The sequence below is a fragment of the Myiozetetes cayanensis genome, unplaced genomic scaffold, assembly GCF_022539395.1.
Source record: "Myiozetetes cayanensis isolate MyiCay16 unplaced genomic scaffold, myiCay2020 scf4, whole genome shotgun sequence".
NCBI lineage: Eukaryota > Metazoa > Chordata > Aves > Passeriformes > Tyrannidae > Myiozetetes > Myiozetetes cayanensis.
Genome location: NW_026087631.1, coordinates 62726114 through 62745779, shown reverse-complemented (window position 1 = coordinate 62745779; position 19666 = coordinate 62726114). Strand labels below are relative to the sequence as shown.

Sequence of the window (19666 nt, the reverse complement as noted above, 5' to 3'; positions counted from 1 at the left end):
TGTTTAAATTCCATTCTTTCTCTCCCCAAGGTGATGCCAGTTTTCTCTGCTCTTAACCTTTCTCCCATATTGCGCAATTAAGACGAACTTTTTTTTTTTTTTGTGGCGTTAAAGGCTGTGTTCTGATTTTTCCTTACCCTAGCTGGTCCAAAGGTTACCATTTCACGAAGTATCCTAAGGACATTTTTACTACCAAGAAATATTTTGACAACAAGAACTATTTTTAACTCCGCTAAGCTCTGCTGAGTGTAAAATGTTGCACGGGATGCTCAGCAGCCTAGGGGAATGCAGCCATCAACGGGGCTTGTTTTCTCTGCGCGAGAACAGCAGTCTGAATGTTCCAGCAACACACAGCACGCAATGTACATCTCATTACAAACCCAAAGGGTCGAAAGATAGGGGGAAAATCTACCTCAGGCCTGCCAACCCCAATCTGGAGGCAGCCAGGCACTGCTGTGGGCTGGGAGGTTTCTGCACACCTCTGACTGTCCAGGTCTCATACTGGGATATCCAAAACTATCACAGAAAATTAATTTGGACAATAGATCAGCTAACCCATCAAGATGCTGCTGGCAATCTACTCCAGGATGGCGCCTCCAGGTGCTCTCCCTACCTTCCCCCACTTGCAGTACTGAAAGTGATTTAGCCATGATGCGAAATGGAGCGTGACCACACATCCCAGAAAAAGCACAAGGGAGATTAAGCATAAGGTAAAGATGAGAGATGGAAGGGCCAGGGAGAGGAAGGCTGGTGCCAGTTCATAGTCTCAGCCATGACCTCGAAGGCACAACGATGCTGGGCCAAGAGGAGCAAGGCCCACCCCGCTGGCTGAGGAAGGCTGTTGGGAGCACACCAACACCCAAACACACCTCCCCGGGGAGTAATGCAAGCTCTGGCATGGTGGATTTTCAGAGCAGCCAAGGGAACAGAGCGTTTTACCCCTCTGCAAACACCCAGTGGGATTCTTAGGCACCACTCGCACTGCCAGCTAGTGGGACTTGTATAGCACATCAGACTACACGAGCTCTCAGTTTAGGGGTTAACTCCCCCTTGGGAAATTCACTGCCCATATGTGGCTGTTCACTAGGATTTCCTACCAAAGCAACATTTTTCCCTTCTCTTTAACTACATAATAATGTAGGTTACAACAGTGGCTACTTCCTCCAGCAACCTGTGCTCCACCCTGGAGTCATTTTATATTACTCTCCCCAGTGTTCCTAAACCAGGGCTGCAGAGATTGTTCCAAATGTGGCTTTCATTCCATGCTAGGATAGCCTCCATTAATGTAATATGCTGTGATCCTTATGATATTCAAAGTGGAAGCCCACATCTTGTTTGCTTTCTAAACATTGCAAGCCATCCTGCGTTTCATCTGTGCATACTTCCCAGCACGTCAGAATGTGCCATCCACTCGCCACTTATTAATGTTTCAAGAGCCTTGCTTAAAACATACATGAAATTTAGGCAGGATTTTGTTCCAGGAGTTTTCTGAATGCTTTGTGCAGTCAGAAAGAGTAGTTTTCTTTCACAGACTGGATTTAATATACAGAAAATTACTGCATCTGTTTCCAAATATTTTCTTTCTAAAAGTGTTATGAAAAAGTGGTGCCAAAATGTGCTCGTTCCTCTTTAAGGAGGAAACCTAATTTGGCTTTCTTGATCCAGATCATCTTAACACCCAGGCTCAATTTTGCTTGCTAAAGCAATCTACAGGCTCCAACTAATACAAATTTAATCTGCAAGGCTTCCTGCTTGGGCTGAATGGGTCCAGCATGCCTTTGTTACAGGCTCCACACCACATCAGTAGCATCTGGTACTGATTGCAGATCTCAGACACTGTGCTTATGAGCTCCATGGGCAGGATCTTTCTTGAATTTCTGATCTGGTTTGGATTTTTTCCCTAGGCTATTTTTTTATCTTCTTGGATTGAAGATTTATGATTTTTCCTTAGCTTAGTGTTAATTTCTTTGAGGTGTAATGTTTTCCTTTGGACCTGTCTGTGGTGGCTGACCATATCTGAGCATCCTGCAGGCCCATATCTCCTTTTACATGGTCATATACCAAGAGTCACCTTTTTAGTTAATCAACTTGCCCTGCCATAATGCTTACCCATATAAAAATGAGGAACTGCTCCTCTGTCTCCTAGCATTTGGGAGAGACCTCCTTCCCTTTCAGTGATTATATAACCATTTTACAAGGGATGAAAAATAATTTGCCTTTTGATTGTACTTAAAGAGAGGTATGTTGTGTGAGCAACAAATGCTCTTCCATGTTTTTGGGCTTTCATTTGGTAAGGTCTCAAATATTCAATCAAGCTATTTCTCCAGAACACAATTTTCAGGCTACTTTGATGAATGCCACTGAAAGAACAGGTGGCAAAATGTGACCAAGATAGAAACTCTCAGCCTGACCTCATGTTCACCTTGTGGTCCCATTCCCTGCACCAAGTTAGTCCTCAGAAAAGGAGCCTGGGGAACTGCACTGAAGAAACAGAATGCCCTGGACAACATGAATGGCAGCACAAACCTCCTCCCTGTGTCTGCACCTGGAACTGCTACACCATTCCTGCACATTACCCCTAGGATCCATGACCAGCAAACTGGGGACCATAGAACAAGGGGGACATGTGTGAAGTGAGCATGAGAGAGGGTAATGTTTGGGGGCTGGGGTAGGAGGATGCCCCCAGCATTACCAGGCTGTTCCCAGTATGTGTCTGGGAAGCCATGCAATGATTTATATGGTTATATTTCATCCTGTTTTTCTTACATGCTTATCTTTGCTACTGGTTCCTCCTCAGTTTCCCAATAAGTCTGCTGGTACTTGCAAGAAAGTTCTCACCAAATAAGAGTAGTATTGAATAGGATACCATTTCATTACATTTTCCCCCAAAAAGCCCATTTTTCCTCAATAAATACACATTTCCCTGTCCAAAGCTTCCCTGCTAGACTTTTGCACTGTTTCAGCTGTAAAAGATAACACAGGGAGGGTATAATATGCAAAGCTTTATAAACTAGAGCAAGCAAGCACTCCAACCAGAAAACGGGCAGCTCCAGCAGGCTTGGCTTTGGACCTTCTCACTTCACAACAAATCTCAAATACCGTATCTGGAAATCAGACTTCAGCTGTGTTGGCTAGAGCACCATGACAAAAACAAGGCTGGTTGGTTTTTTTTTTCTTTTTTTTTTTTTTTCCACAAAGCTAGCACTAGGGGCAGAAAAGGACAGGCTTTTGGCTTCAAGGGATTGGAAAAACAGAATTCAGTCTTTCCATTCTGTCATTATTCTAGGAAAACTCCACAGGTAAATAAGTCTCACTTGTGTACACTGACGCCTCTTGGAGACACTTGAGAAGACTGGATAATAGCTAAATTCATAACCAGGCAGGTATCTCCTAAGCTAGGGCTTATTTGTGTTTCTCAAATGTACTTCTGCAGAAACAGGTATTTCAAAGAATTTTAGCCCTTATGAAGCTGCTCTGTCTTTATAACCCTCCAACAGACAGGCAGGTAAGAAGTGCTCCACTGTAAACCCCACTATTTAATAAAGTACTTTCCCCCAGAGATCTCAAGCACCTGCAGAAATGAGAGCTGCTGTCATCACCTCCCTGTCACCAGGGCAATGACTTGTTCACAGCATGGGGAAAAGGCTTGACCAGGACCCAACACTTTTTAAAGTCCACACATGCTATCCATTAGGCAGTAAGACCCTGACAGGAGGTAGAAACATAGCGCTAAGTCATACACAGTTTATGCAAAAATAACTTACACATCAGTGATTTAAAACAGAAGCATGCAGAAGAGAAATGGAAGGTAAAGACGGAACCAGCATGGGCTTGCTGCAGAGAGCAGTATGAACTACAAGGAAGTAGTAAATGCCACTAAAACGTGAGGGAGTCAAAACTTTACATGGAATTTAAACTAGTTCTTTACATTGGGCTCATGCTAGATTCTTACAATAGCTTATGACTCAGATATCTGATATTTTTTAATCTAGAGATCTTGCCTGGGCTTCACAAAGTCACACATGACTCCTCTGATGTAGGACATGGGCAGTGGGTCCCAGGTGTGCTGCTGTGCATGTTGAAGATAACATAAAAAGGGAGAATATGCCTTCTCATATTCTTCTTTAATACTATTATTGATACTATCATTAAATGAGAGAATATCCCCAAGGCCACAAATGCCTTGGGGAATGTGGGAGCTAACACCTGGACTCAGGATTGGTTTCCATGATTATTAGAGCAGGCTGAACGGTTTTAACAGCTAATGATATCTAATTTAATTACATATTTGACAAAGCATTTCTGATTATTATTCAGTAGGCCAGAATTAATGAATTTGTAAGTCCTTCTTTCATCCTAAATTTTTTCTACCCTCTTGTTTACCTCTTTTGTTCTGAAGCTCTGAAATCTACCACTCTCAAGACAAAAGTTACTTCTTTACTAACTTGAATGACTTCTTTTTTTAATGATGATGCCCCTTAAATTCATTTCCACAGTTTCTAATTTGAATCTCAGGTCATCAGAGAAAGCATTTGAGTCACAGAATGGTTCTAATAAAGCATTAAGATTCTGCCTTTCTCATCTGCTATTGAAAGTCCATTTATATATTTAAAGCACAGCCCTGTAGTAAATCCTTGTTGATTTTGAATTCTACACACCAGCCATTAACTTCTAATCCATTTGGCAGCTATACACTTTTTAAAACTATAATTTCTTCCTCCACAGCATAACTGGTGAATTCTTGAAATCCGATTTATTTTAACCACATGGTTCATCCTGATGAAACTGTCTAGATTACTAAATAATTTTCTGCTCTGCTGTATATACTGCTTACTTTCCAAACACAGGCCACGATTGAAAAACAGATCAGAGAGGAGACTATTTTGTATATTGGTGGGACATATACGGAGTGGCAGGAGGAAATTTGGAAGGCAAATTGGAGGGAAGTGGGATGCAATTCCACCAAAGCCTGCAGTGTTATGGAATTGTCAGAGGACTTGGGCATAGCAGCAAGAAAGCTGCACTGCAGACCACTCAGCAGCAAGGAGGGAAGAGAGAGCGAGCAGGAGGAGACAAAATTGTGAACCTTGGTGGTTCCTTCAGGACCTGCAGCCAGGCAAGCGTGACATCCCCTGGGCTACCCACGTGCAGAGATCCCAGCTCAGGGTGAATCAACCTCCCCACACACCTACAGCCCCAAACATAGCTCCTTCCAGCCAAAGGCAAAGAATAATCCCCCTGTGATTAAGCATTAAGCTGTCAGCTAATTTAGAATCAGTGAGATCTAAACACAAGCCCTAAACCAAGGTGGTGATGAATAAATGGTTCAAGCACGAAGCTTCTGATACAGCATGAGAAATGAACCTATGAATAATTAGTTTCCACTAGTGTCTCTAAAAATTTTTCTCAGGAATTTAATATTTACCAACTGCTTATCATATTTCTATTAAGACATAGTTTAGGAAAAAGTCCTTCCTGGCCAGCAGCAGTAATTAAAAAGCAATTATCACCTATTTAAGCTTGTAAAAGCTGCAAAAAAGCTGTGTCCTCAGATTTTTCTTAGAGCTGCTGTTACTCAAAAGGAGAGGGCAAATCTTGCTTTGCTACCTAATGCCTGCTGGCTTTGAAGCCAATGCAACTATTGCCTTTTTTATTCACAGGCCATTGTTTTCAAATAGAGCACTTTTGGGAGTAAGTGTTTTACTTGAATTAATTGCTTTTCCTGTTTGGGGAAAAACAAACAGGTTTATTCATTTAGAGACCCTGGCAACTGCAGATTGCCCACTACTACTTTGGAAAAAGTATTTTACAAAGAATTATAGCCCACAAATTTAGTAAATGTATGAGATTTGCAGGTTAATCCAATAAGGCCATTATAATGATTCTCCAAAGAACTAGTGACCGTCAGGAGGGGAAAGGAGACTAAATTCTAAAAGGATTTTCCTAAAGCCATTTTCATGTTGGGATGTCAAGAGCAAATTTCCCTTTTAGAAACGTCAGCCTGGGAGAAGGGAGGAAGGTAATGAAACAGGCAAAAACCAAAGAAGTTTAAGCCCATGGAAATGTTTCAAATTACACACCTGAGCTTTAAGGAAAGCAAAACAGCCTTTGTCTGTATTTGCCATTTCTATACTACAGTGACTGAAAATATCCCTTAAGTTACATCAAGGTCCAGAGTGGCCACCTTTGATCCATACTAATTTTAGCAGCTGTTTATATGGATAACTAATTTGAAAATTGCATTGTTACTAACAGCCATCAAACAAGCAATATGGTTAACAAACTTGGGAATACATAAATTTTGAGGGAAATAAATAGTAACACATACCCTTCCGTTTCCTAGGTTCGATGAAGCACTTACACCAGTATTTAGAGTTATCCTCTGCTCTGAAGTTCCAGCTACCAACATAAACTATAGCAACTGGTAACTTCATTCTTAGAGGACTGGACTATAATCTTTTTTACAATTCTTACATAAAGAGTAGCCACTGGAAGTCCTTGAAGTTGCACAGGTAGAGAAGGGAGTCAGGTCTTCAGCAGCAGTTCCCTCTCTGCATTCTGTCATAGGCAAATTTGCCCAAAATGCATTTCTGTGCCCCTTAAAGGGATTAGGTTCTGCTCTGAACAAGCCCAAGAAACGGACTATATTATGTATATACACATTCTAAACGCATGTAAAGAAACACTTTCCACTGCTGTCTTACAAATTCTTAGATAAGACAGGCTAAATTCCTGGTTGACAGAACTCAAAAATTGCTTAAAATATTTATAGGACATTGCCCTCTAGAGGAAACTGAGAAAAATCTGTTTTAGTACAACTCTACTACAGATGAAAACGTGAAATGTTGTTTTCAGCAGAACAATTAATGTTTGTGGGAAGTCATTTTCAGTGAGAACATCATGCACTGGTTTGGGTCCATTTGTCATCCATGAGTTTTCAAGAAGGAACTCTCCAACCTCTAGCCTATTTTCCTCATCTGGGCTCTGTATTCATATAGATGGTAACACGAAGTTTACTGGTAACCACATGTCTGTGTTTTTCTCTTCACTACCAGAATAAAAATAACCCAGGGTATGAAAAATTGTCAAGCACTTAGTAATTCTTCAGTTATCGGAGCACAAAGAGACACTGATCAAAGCGTACAACAATGAGAAGGACTTCACTGACTTCTATTTCATCAAATAGTTACTCTGCCAGCCTGAACCCATTCCAGTGATCAAGTAATGGACTAGGAAACACTAGTCAAATTTATTGCTCTATTAATCAATTATTTGTTTTGCAGTTGTTGTTGGTTTTTTTAGAAGATCATCTAGTTATCTATAATACTTGCTATGTGGAAGGGGAAAAAACAGACCTTGCCACCTTCTTAAACAATAGAAAAGAGTCTTAGGCATCAGCAGAAACAATAATCTCCTTCAGTCACATTCCAACAATTCGGTTTTATTTTGAAAAGGCCTGAATCCATTTCAACCTCTAGTTTCTCACAGTCTTGTTAAAAAGGCTTCAATGTGGCTGGCCTTCCTGAAACCTGTGTGCTCTAAAGTGAAGTTTGATGGTAATAATCGCATTTGCCCTGCTCTTGTCCTGCCTTGGTAGGTGCAAGTCCTCTTGAACAGCCCCAAACTTTGTGGCAATGCCTGCCAGCTTATCTTTTCAGTGGTTCTGGTCTGTTAAAAGTGTTTCCCATTTCAGGCTCAGTTGATCTTGCTGAGCATCATGAACTTTACCCAGAGAAAGCAGCAAGAACAGTGAGTGATGCTGCAGAGTCTGCAATTGATACATACACCCTTCTCCTCTTAGCCCACATCTGATAAAAAGGAGACAGAAAAATAAATTTCAAGGACCATGTGATACATCACCTAAAATAAGCAGTGAGTTTTCCATGTTAAAAAAAAGCTCATCCCCAAAGCCATCCACTGCAGCAGCTGTCTCTGTAGTTACACACCTGCCTCTTCGCTGATTTCTTATATTTATCCTCTCACTTATGTTTGTAGATGGCAGGTTCACCCTGACAAATCACCTCTCTGAGGCTGATGTTGAGCTTCTGCCTGTGGAACTGTCTCCTGTTCATCATCTTTCAACCCTCCCTGCTCCTGTCCTTCCCAATCTAGGCCTGATTCCCAGTGACGGGATAATTGGGTTTTAAGCTGCCATCACTGTTAATGCTTTTAGCTTTGGAGGGTCACAGCTCAGTTCTAGTACATGTCCAGGACAGCAACCATCACACCCAAAGGTACATGAGGTGGCAAGAAGATATGATCATGACCTGCTTGCAGCTTGCTGCTTGAGCAGCCCCAAAACCCATCTGAGAAGGGGAATGCTGCTTGCTTAGCCCAATCCTATGAGAAAAAAAATATTTTAATAACAACTGGAGAAGCTGTGCCTTTCTGGAACTCACAGCATGTCAGTCAGTACAGGCTGGAAATTACAGCCTCTCAGTAACCTGGCTCCATTTGCCTCCTTCTCTTGCAGCAGCTCAGAGCTTCTATCTCATGGAAATCAGTCTTTAGCCCAGAGCTTTCTGTGTGCAAAACTTTGGACTCCCAGAATATGAAGAGAAATTCACATTTACAGATTAGAAGAGATGCTGTGAATGACTGCACATTGCAAATTGGTGTGTAAGGGCACAAGCATTATAGAAGGAGTAAGAATAAGGGGCATGGAATGTTCCTTGCTTGTGTTTTTGAACACCTGTATTTTTAATTATTGATGGCTAAAACACTGTTCTGTGCTAGCAAATGCAATGTTGGAGAGGTGGTGAAAATAACTGCTGCTGTAGCTGAAGGCCTCACCTGTTCATTGGCTGGGCAGTAGAAAAAAGGGACTCTCTTTTGCACATTCCAGCAGTTTGCCAATTAGCTATGTTCTGCTGCATCCTGACTGTGCTTCCAGATGACCTGAGATCATGGGATGCTTGCTGTGTGTGAGGCTGAAAAGCCCACTCAGGATGGAAAAGGGATCTTGCTGGCACTTTGGTATGAGGGGTAGGTGGCAAGTCACAAGGCCGATTCACCAAAACAGGATGTTCCCACAGCGGATGAGTGGGGAGGGCAGAGCTCCCTCCCAAACACTGGGCTTGTTCTCTTGTAATTACAGCGTGGTCAGAGCAGCAAATTAAATGTAGATGCACAGCTGCACGTTCAGCAGCAAGGTACAGCCTTCTAATCAGAGCGTTCACAGCTCAATAAAACAGAACCAAAGCACACACACAAAAAAAGTGCAGGACAACCCTCTTATAACCTCTGGAACTTTTACATCTCCTAAGGCAACACCACCAGCCTCTCTGTCCAAGTCTTTTCAAGCCCGATGCAATCCCTCTGAAAAGCAAGCGTGCGGAGACGGGGCTGGGAGCAGTTTCAGCAGATGACCCTGGGGATGTTGCCTACTTGTACATGTATGCTCCTGGGGATCACGCTTCCTACCAAGAGAGGACAGCTCTGCTGTTCAGTGGCAGTAGTGTATACAAGGCAATGACATAGGTTTTAGATAAAACTGGGCTAAGCAAGAAGATAAATGGGATGCAGATTTGAGGAGGATGAGGGGTTTGGGAAGTGGTGAAGAGGCAGCTGTAGTGGTGGAAGCCTGCAAATGACTATGGCTACAAGGGAATGAGTTTTGCTTCTGCAGATGTGGATCTTGGCATGGAGAGATGGAGATGAACGGCACAAACTGGAGGGTGAGGAGGGGAAACTGAGTGAACACACACTCAGATTAGCAAAGCAAAGAGGACAAACAAGCTAAATGATCTCTGCTGAGTCTGGGGATTAGTGACCTTCTGCTTAAGACTTTGGCTCTTAAGAGAGGATTTGGAATAAAGCTCATTTCTTCAGAGCAATTTATTTCTCAACACGTGTGGCTAAGTCTGCTCATACCTTTCTGGGAGACATAAAAGCAGGGAAGAAAAACAACTCCTTTTTAGTTTCTTAGTCCTGCAATACTTTAAGGGGGAGAGAGGGGGAAAGGCAGAGGAATTAATATCCAAAATAAAGGAGGGGGATTTATATCAATTATCAGTGTAAAATACAGCAGCCAGACTTCAGGAGCACAGCAAGACTTAGGCTGTGCCTGGGAAATGTTAGACATATACAGGCTTTCTCTCATTTTGCACAGGTTGAGCACACATTCGCTGTATCCCAGCTCACAACAGATCAACTGGAGGAGAAAACCCTCTTCCAAAATCCCTGCGTGCTGCTTGTTTTCTATCCTCAGGACTCACACACCAAGCAGCTTGGAGGGCATGTCAGCATAGGCTTCTCATCCTTGCCTGTGATAACAAGCCCCAGGTCTCAGCCTGTGTGCCCTGATCCATCACTTAGCAGCATGAAGATGGTAATATGATATAAAAAAAAAAATTAATTCAATACCACAACAGGTTGGGGGTATTTTTTAGGTCAGTTATGAGAAATCTATTCCCTGAGCTTGTATTTGGAGGCTACAGTCTCCAGGACCACTGTATTTGTTTTTCTCTGTGTAGTCAGTGCTGTTAATATTTTAACAAGGAGCTCCCATAGAAGTGTTTGCCCCTTGGCCAAGGGCAAAGGGACAGGATAAATTTCCATTTGTTTTCCTAATAAAACAAAAATATTTTTTTATGAACATAACCAAGGCCCTGCTAGCACCACACAAGGCAGCTGCTTATACTGAGCAGCACTTTGTGTTGGCAGCACATTTGCTAAATTTAGGGAGGTGAGGAAACAGTAAAACAGAGCAATCAAACCATGCAACCTGACATGCCTGGGAGGTGGGGTGCAGTGAGACAAAGCTTTCTGTGATGACCACAGATAGTTTTCTTGGGGTGATTTTTCCAAAATACAAATTATTTATAAAGGAGAAGCAGAAAAAGCCAAGCAGAAAAAAAAAACTTAAAGAGAAAAACAATGCCATCAGAGGCACAGAAAGCTGAAATCCTCCCCTTCCACCATAACACAGCTAAAGACCTGACTCTACTAAAAAAATGGATTTGTTACCCAAAACTTAACCTGAGGGCCCCAGCTGATGCGCTTATCTTTGTTCCCATACATGTTATCCCCACACGCCGTTTAGGGCACGTGGAAGCATTTTGAACACACTGCTGAACAACAGGGTGCAACAAAATCTTGCAGATGCTCCAGAGACAAGCACGGCTGCCAGCACAGGAGCAAAGTAACCATGGTGAGGACATCCAGCCTCCTGAGGCAGTGACAGTGTTTCACCACAGCATGGCAGGAAGCAGCGCCCCACGGAAAATGCAAAACTGCGGCACTGCACTTGAATATCAAATAGTGACAACATCTGGAGGGGAAGAATGTTCTTCCCAACAAGAAAATGCTTCTATTGCTGGAGCAAAGCGGTCTATTTTAAAAAAATCCTTCCATTCAAACTTCTGAGGAAGGGGGATCTCAATAAAATAGTGCCTTGAAAGGAGTGCTTTTCTGAAACAAGTTTTCCAACTCCACTGTCAGATTTTTGAGCAGCTCTTCTCAGACACAGCAAAGATCCCTGTACTCTGCTCCCATTGTCACAGCAGCTGTACTGCTCTGCAGGCACAGATCTGCTCCTTGTGTGCAGGGCTTCCAAGGGGACAAAGAAGAAGATAACCCTCCTGAAGACAGCTCTTCAGAGCAGAATTTGTCCCCAGTTACAGCCAGGGACAGCATGTTGTGTTTCCAACACCAGCAAGAACTTTTCTGATAAAGAACCTCAAGACTTCATCCAGCAGAACCCAGGACTGTTATTGACTGCCAAAGCAAGCAGTCACAAAGTGACACAAAGTGCTATGTACATTTTGACACCCGTGATTTTGTTAGACATTCTGAAATATGTTCTGTAATCAGCTGTGAGCACATACAGAGAAGCAGTATTTGTGTTTAGAATGTCCACATACCACACAACTACTAATACCACTGAGCTGTTTGGAGGAACAGAACATCACCTTCATAGTTTCAACTATCCTGGAACATGCACATGTGATGTGAAGTAGCAGCAAGCATTCAGGAAAGACCTTGGCTCTGCTGAAAACCATCAACTTCAGGTAAAGTAAAAGTTTCACCTTCAGCAGTGGCACCTCAAGCTCCCTCTCCGTTGCAGACCTGATTCCTGAAGGACTTTCTCAGTGTCTTTGAAAATAAACTGGTTTCCCTGACATTTGGCATGCCATATCTTGTGCTGAGGAGTCCTAGCAACTCCCCCAGGACACTGGCTGAAGAGGAGCAACTAAGAAACACTATGCAAAGGTATGACTGGCAAAACATTTCTCGGTTCAGTTTTTGGAAGTGACTCCAGTTTGTGGGTTAAAAAGAAGTCCTCCTGTTCTCTGACTGTATTCCTACATATGGCAGTGTTTGGTCATTTTTGGCAACAAGAAATATATTTTGAAGCAGTGGTTGGGTTTTTTCAATGACAAAATAATAATAATACTATCTCATGTTTCTACCACACTGTGAACACTGGTAATGTATCTTACTCTGCTTTCTTCAAAAATAGTTTGAATTTGGAAATGTATTTAGCACCAACTTTTAAGATTAGATGTATATGGTAGCTGTGTCTAAGCACTGCAGCTATGCTTGATGAAATTCATAATCAAATATTTCAAGCTGAATGGTATTCATGACAAAATAATTCTTTTGCAATTCTCCCAGGACTTGCTCAATGAAGCCCCATTCAGTTATGCTCAAGAAATGAAGGATTCATCTGTCATCTGCAGAAATACTAAGGGCCTCCCTCCAGTAAATGAGTAAGAGCCAAAAAGAGTAGAGTAGTTCCAAAATAATACATAGGAAGTTGTTGTCTGGGGGAACATAACCCATGTGTTTCAGAGATACAGTTGTATAGACAGAAGATAAATAAATAGGCAGAGTTTTGACTAACCTTTATTCCATACTCCAATACAGCTCATTTCCCTGCAATTGTGTTTGATAGACACACACAATTTTCTAACTCTGAAGAGAGCAATTATTTTCCCTAAATCACTAACATCACCAAAAATGACACCACCTACATTATTCCTCTCTAATGTAATAATACCCTGTTAAGCAAAGAGCTTTGATGATTTTATTACCACATAATGTTTCTCTAAATCAAAAGAAAGGAAAAAAAATAAATAAGTTCAGCAATAATCAACCTGTTACTGCTGTTTACATGGAAATCAGGTGGAATTTAAATAACTTGTCTTGAAAGAAGTCAGATTCAGCATTCCTAGCAAGGAGACACAGATGAGTGATACCCACAGCCAGCTCCTCCACATATTGTGCTGTTCTTATGTGCTGTATTGAACTCCTTGGATTTAGGAATAGTGACATTTGGCAAAGGGGAAACAGCAAACTAACTGCTTTCAGCCACAAACCCTCTAGAATCTGGAGGTGCCCACTGACTGATACTGCCACAGTACCAATATTTATACATTCACTGAATGACAGGTTAGGAATTACAGAGGGTTGTTTTCACACCTATAAAACCATAGATGGGTTGAGCTGCCCAGTGCCCACAGATTGAGGACTCACTGCTTTTATTCAGCCACATGGCAGCACTGGGATGATGGTTACCCCAAACTCCTGCCACATGCACTGCCTGTTGGGAGCACTTCACTAGCACTTGGTTTCCAAAACTGTCCACCCCCAGGATAAACCTGCTTTGGCAAGAGAGGGAGGATTTCATGCCCTCAGGTACATTGGTGTGAATGAACATTTGCATCCTCATCTTTAGCAGAGAAAGGTTTTTGCCTTTGCAAAGGGAAATGTGAGAAAGTCTGCCAGCCCACAAAGAGCAAGACGGGGACAATAACAAATTTACAGCATGGAGTAGCTGAATTAAAAAAAAGCCACAAGAATAATCTATATCATTGCAAAAACCTTCACGTCTGATTTGAAGTCTTAAAGGTTTCACGTTTTCTAGGACAGGAAACAGCAGAAGAGAGCAAATGCATTAAAATCAAAGGGAATTTATTAAGTTGTTCCAATGTGGAAAACACAAAAATGTCTTGCTTTGAAGAAGTCTCAGGCAACATTTAGCTGTCAAAAAAGCTTCCCTCAACTCAAATGTTTCAACAAAAATAAAAAGCACCTGTAAAAATATCTTCCAGTGCTGCTGCATCTGTGTTCATTTTTACTTAAGGAAACAGTTTTATACAAACCCAGGAAGACTCCTGTTTTAGTGGAGCCCCTCTGATCCTTATGACGTACTGTTTTTTGACACAATGACCTCTGAAAACTTTGCAGTGGAAGTGTGAGTAGCACATGTGGGCTAATTATCAATTTGCTCTCATTACGTATTTTCTGCAGACCTGAAGAATGAACCCAGAGCTCTCTCGGGGCCTGGAAAAGCAGAGGCCAAAACATCTGCTCCTGACTTTCATCAGTACCAGCTGTGACTTGCAGCATGTGCCACAGGAGACAGCTGCTGGTGGCTGCTTTTCCTCCCTTACCTTGCTCCGGTGACATCCACACCGACCATCAGCTGGCCGTTCAGAGAGAGGATCTCGTCTTTCAGGCGCACTCTGCCGCACTTCCCGGCCGGGCTGTTTTTCTTCAAGTCCGTCACCCAGATGCACCCAACGTCAAGCACAGGCCCCTTATGCCCCTTCCTCTTCTTTCCTACCCGACGCTTCTCCCCGTAGTCTCCCAGAGCAGGGATGTTCCCAAAGCTCAAACCTAGAACCTCGTTTTTTCGCATCTCCTGGGCCAGGTACATGGTGCAGATCTCTGTATCCGGAGTCCCACAGCTCCCTGGCTGCAGTGTGCTCTCATCCACAGAGAAGTTGAGCTGGATGTACTCACTCAGCTTCTGGACGGCCGAGCGGCAGAGCTGCTGCTCGGCTCCCTCGGCCCCCTCCCGATGGCTGTTCTGCAGCCACTGGCACAGGAGGGGGAGGAAGACCCCGGCGTTGTCCTGTGTGATGGGCATCGCTGTCCCTGTGCATCCCCCTCACGGCATCAGTCCTGGACCCAGTCGACTCCCTGGTCGTCTGCCGTGGCCCCCCGCAGCCCCTGGGGACATGCTGGAGTGGGGCTGCAGATCCAAAGCAAACTCCATCTAATCTTAGGGAGATTTTTCTTCTTTTTTGGTTCTGAAAAAAGCACAGTCAAGGCAGGATGTTTGGTGGACTGGCTGTTGGTGGATGAAGCAATGGGGAGCGTCTCTGGCTGTCCAGGTATGACTGCTGTCGGGGTCCCCACTCCGCTGTGAACAAAGTGTCCTTCCTGCCACGGTCACCACATCATCTTGTCCTGCAAGGGGAAAACAGCACAGTTAGAGCTGCCAAAACCACTGCAGGCGTTCAACAGCCCCCACCCAGCACCCCAACGCCGGTTCGCAGGGCCGGACCGCTCTCCTTCTGCGATTTGCCACTTGAGGGCACCAACTGCTCTCCTCAGCAAGGGAATAAAAGGTCACCATTAGCTCCTGACCTTCCCGGTAAAACGGGAATTGGAGAGCCGAGCGGATGCTCCTGCCGCAATTCCAGCGCTCTTAGTGAAGCAGAGGAGACACTCCAGCCAAACCCATTCCAAGGACCGCTGAAAGGGCAAAGCGTGGCACTTCAGTCTCACCAGTGACTGAACCTGGCTGATGCCACTGCTTGGAGGCAGCTCTGCCTCCTCCGTGCCAGTGGTTTTGGGCTGGGATAGTCTTAAACCGGTCATTTCTCTGACTTAGCTCCCCACCAAGCTGCACGAGGGATGGGCAGCAGCACACGTGAAGGGTGAGGACACCAATGGGCTCCCTCCTCTTACTGGCACTAGTGGCTTACAGCAGACTGAATCTACCCACCTAACTACCCAGTCCCCTGGGACAAGAGTTGGGCAGGTGAATTCCCCAGTTTCCCGCAGTTTGGAGAGTGAGGCACACAGCTGGGAAGCAGCAAGAGCTGGGGGTTAGCAAGCAAGAAGGTGAGAAAGGGTTTTTTTTCCCAGGATCATTAGGATCTATGAAACAAGAAAAAAACCCTGATGCGAGTCAAATCTGGTTGACTGGATTCTTTCAGGGATTTATTTTCTAGCAGTGGATGCTGCTCAGTGAGCTGTGCACCAGGAAGGCAGGAGAAAGCAGCAGCTTTGAGCTTGAAGCCTGCAGGCCTGCTCTTGCAGATGTGTATGCAAGGCTCACTTTGGCAGAAAAGCTGTAGAAGGAGCTTGTAACCCCAAGAGCATGAGTATAAAGGGAGACTTTTGCAAAATGCTGCTGCCCAGAAACTGTATCTAAATTTCTACCACATCGCTGGCTGCACGGCACTACTTAGACGGACAGGAGTGACCCCAAGCAAGCTCAGGGAGGGACAACAGATCAGGGCCACATGTGCTGCTTCTGGGAGGACACCAGCATCTTCACCAGAAAGGTGATGCTACACCAACAGCTCTAAAGGGATGGGCATCAGCTTGGGAATGGAGGAAATGGCCCACTGCCTAGTGAGAGGGACTTCTGAGTTAGCACATGTCCAAAAAGAAGAGGTGATAATAAAGACACAGATTGACCATGAAATAGGCTTAAATCCTCTGAGCATCTTAGATATTTAATGCAACACTGGTGAATATATTTTTTAACACAGAACTTAGGTCCTATTTAAGATCTCAGATTTAATTTAAGACAAAAGTGATGATTTAACTGACATAACTGGAACTCGCTGTAGTAAGACCTCAGTTTGGAATACTGATCTAAAGATGCATGGCTTATATATGGACCAAAAAAGAAAAAGTAGAGGCACTCTTGACAGACCGAGGATGATCTATATACTTGCTCCGAGGTCCACAATACAGAGGGAGGAAGAACTGCTAAATTATCTGGTTAGTAATAAAAGCGAAAAAAACCCACAAAACAAAACAAACACAGTGGAGGGCACAACAAACCCTAAATGAAGAACCTGATACAACTGACTCAATGGCAATGGGAGAGTACAAGCATGAGATACATGCTAGGAAAGGAGAGCAGTATGAGACAGAGTCCTGATGCCTTCAGAACAAGATTCTCACATAACAGATAGGTCAAGTCATCAGGAGGGAAGAGCCTCCAGAAAGGAATCTGTTGGGGGCAAGAAGGTGGAAAGAAACTCATGTAAGAATGCCTGTAAAATCAAGAGACTGGGGACAGCAAAACAGAAATTACTGGCTTCAGTATATTAAAAAACCCTACTAGGTAAGAATTCATGCAGAAGAGTTTAAAGGAAAAAGAAATCAAGGTGAGCTGTAGTTTCTCGAAGAAACAATATTTTGTGCTTAAAAGGCACAGGCACAATAGCATCTCAATGCAGAAGGATCAGAAGACTTGGCAGCATCACGAGCTTTTCATTTTCCTCAAAGACAAGAAGAAAGAACTCTAAAAGGTTACCGAGCAGGAGTTTAAAAAAATAGTGCGAACACATAGGCAAAAATAATAGAAACATCAGGGCATAAAAATGAAATGAAACTTGCAGAAGATGAAAAAAGAAAAAAAAGTTACCCTTTATATGCATATTAATACCACATAGACAGTCTGGAAAAGTGTTGCTCAGAGGGAAAGTTATTGAAAAATGACACTGAGAAAGGCAACACTGGTTTGCTTTTTGCTTTAGTCCTTGTTAAAATTGACAACTATGCACAGGGGATTAGTACACAATGCTACACAATATCAGTACAGAGGTATACTATCCTCTTCTCTGCCTGTTCCAGGGTGAGATCAGTCCTCTGTCCAAGTCAAGTATTTTCTGTCCAACAGAGGGACAAACCATCACTTAAATTTCCTACAAAATCAGCTGAAACCACCTCAGGTACCTCCCTGCTGGTCACCTGTGACAACTCAGGCAGGTAAGGTGCCAGAAGGAAGGACAATGGCAAGTGCAGTGTCTGCCTTTATGGGTGGAAAGAGAAGCAGCAGAAGAATGCTACATCACTCAGTCTAGCTTCAATCATCTTAAAAATTCTAAGTCAAACGAAACAATCTGCATGTATGTGGAAGAGAACAAAAATATAAGAAGTGGCAGATACAGACGAGACAAGAAAAAAGTAATATAGAATCAAATTAATTTCACAATAGAGAAGTTGTTGGCTATCATTTATCTGGGCTTTATTATAGCTTTTGTCACTGTCTCAGACAACTTTTTCATAAATAAACTAAGGAAACCTGATTAAATGAGACTACCATAAATCCATACCCAGGGAGTAGTTATTAATGACATTCTGTGAAAACAGAAGGACACTGTGAGTGAAGCTCTGCTGGATCTAGTTCTGCTCAGCACATTCATTAGTGACCTGGACAAGGAAAGAGAGTACACGTATTAAATCTGCAGATTACACGAAGCTGGGAGTGTCTGCAAACACACCAGAGAACTGGATTAGCATCTAAAATATCTTGGGAAAAATCAGGAAAACATTCTCTAAAAATTAGGATAAAGTTCAGCAAGGACAAAAGCAGAGTACTACAATAGGAAAAACATGCTTAGATAGGTTGGTTTTCATAGGTGGCAAATCTCTGGGAAAAGATGTGGAGTTTCATAGAACTACAGAATCAAAGAATGGCTTGGGTTAGAGGGGAATGCAGTTCCAACCACGCTGCCATGGGCAGGGAAACCTTTCACTAGACCAGGTTGCTCAGAGTCCCATCCACCCTGGCCTTGAACACTTCCAGAGTTTCTAGGGAATCATTCCCATCAATAAAGTCTTGCTGTTGGGGAAATAAAAGGGTCATTGTCCAAGGATGTGTCAACAGGGACAAAGCCTGTGAGGCATCATCCCTGGAAGTTTTTAAAAAGAGATTGGACATGGCCCTTAGTGCCATGATATAGTAATTAGAGTTGGATCAGGGGTTGGACTTGATGATCTTGGAGGTCTTTTCCAACCCAATCTATTCTATGATTCTATGATTCTATGTGAACTATCTCTGCAGCTTCACGCATGGCTGGGAAGTTCTCAGCAGCAAAACTGTCCAGTTGGAGCAGAGCTCTGACATGACTGCCAGTCTTGAAAGTGTGACTTATTAGGAAATACTCAAGGAATTAGGGCCTGCTAGTCCAAACCAGAGAAGGCATTGCAGGTGGGGGATGAAAGCACAGGTTAAGGGTCCTCGTGTACTTTAAAATGCCCTACAGTGACCAGGAGAAGAAATACAATCTGTTCCCCTTGCCCATGGTCGAGTAATGGGTGCAAACCATATCAAGGTAGGTTTAGGTTAGTGGTTAGGTAACATAAGGATAAAGAATATCAAAGCACTGCAGAACACTGTCTAGAGTGGCTGGAGCCTCCATCACTCATGGTAGCTGCAGGGGGTTGGACAAATATCTGCCATGAGCAATGACTAGAGCCAATCTCTCTTGGCTGTGGGGGAGAGTAGATCTCTCCATTTCAATCCCTCTTAATTTTTTCCTTCAACATCATCTTAGCAGGAGCACAGTGAGTGGTTATTTAATAGGTAACATCCAGTAAGTTATAACAATGACACCCTTATCATTGCTTCAACAGCAAACATCAGTATAGTCCTCAGTAACCACACAGGGTTTAAAATGATTTCAGCTCCAGAGATCAGATCAGATCATCCTTTGAGGTCCTTTTTGACCTAATAATTTAAGGAGTTTTTGCCCTCAGCTGGTTACCAATTTTGGGATTGGGTGGACATGTTACGGGCTGTCTTTTTCAAACTATCCCCAGACCAAAAGCACTGCCCCAGTCTCCAGCCTGGAGAACTTGGGGCTCCTTGAAAGCAGCGGAAAGCTTTAACTCCAGAGTCTCC

At 43.3% G+C, this 19666-nt stretch overlaps 1 protein-coding gene across 5 annotated transcripts in view; it reads right to left on the bottom strand.

The window, feature by feature from the left end:
• The window catches only part of PDZD2 (PDZ domain containing 2), a 202573-nt gene that overhangs the window by 121677 nt on the left and 61230 nt on the right, over positions 1 to 19666 (bottom strand). For all 5 annotated transcript variants that reach the window (XM_050329167.1, XM_050329166.1, XM_050329169.1 and 2 more), the window contains exon 2: positions 14400 to 15201. In XM_050329167.1, the coding sequence (XP_050185124.1) occupies positions 14400 to 14878 (479 nt within the window). In that variant the 5' untranslated portion in view covers positions 14879 to 15201. The remainder of the gene's footprint in view (positions 1 to 14399; positions 15202 to 19666) is intronic.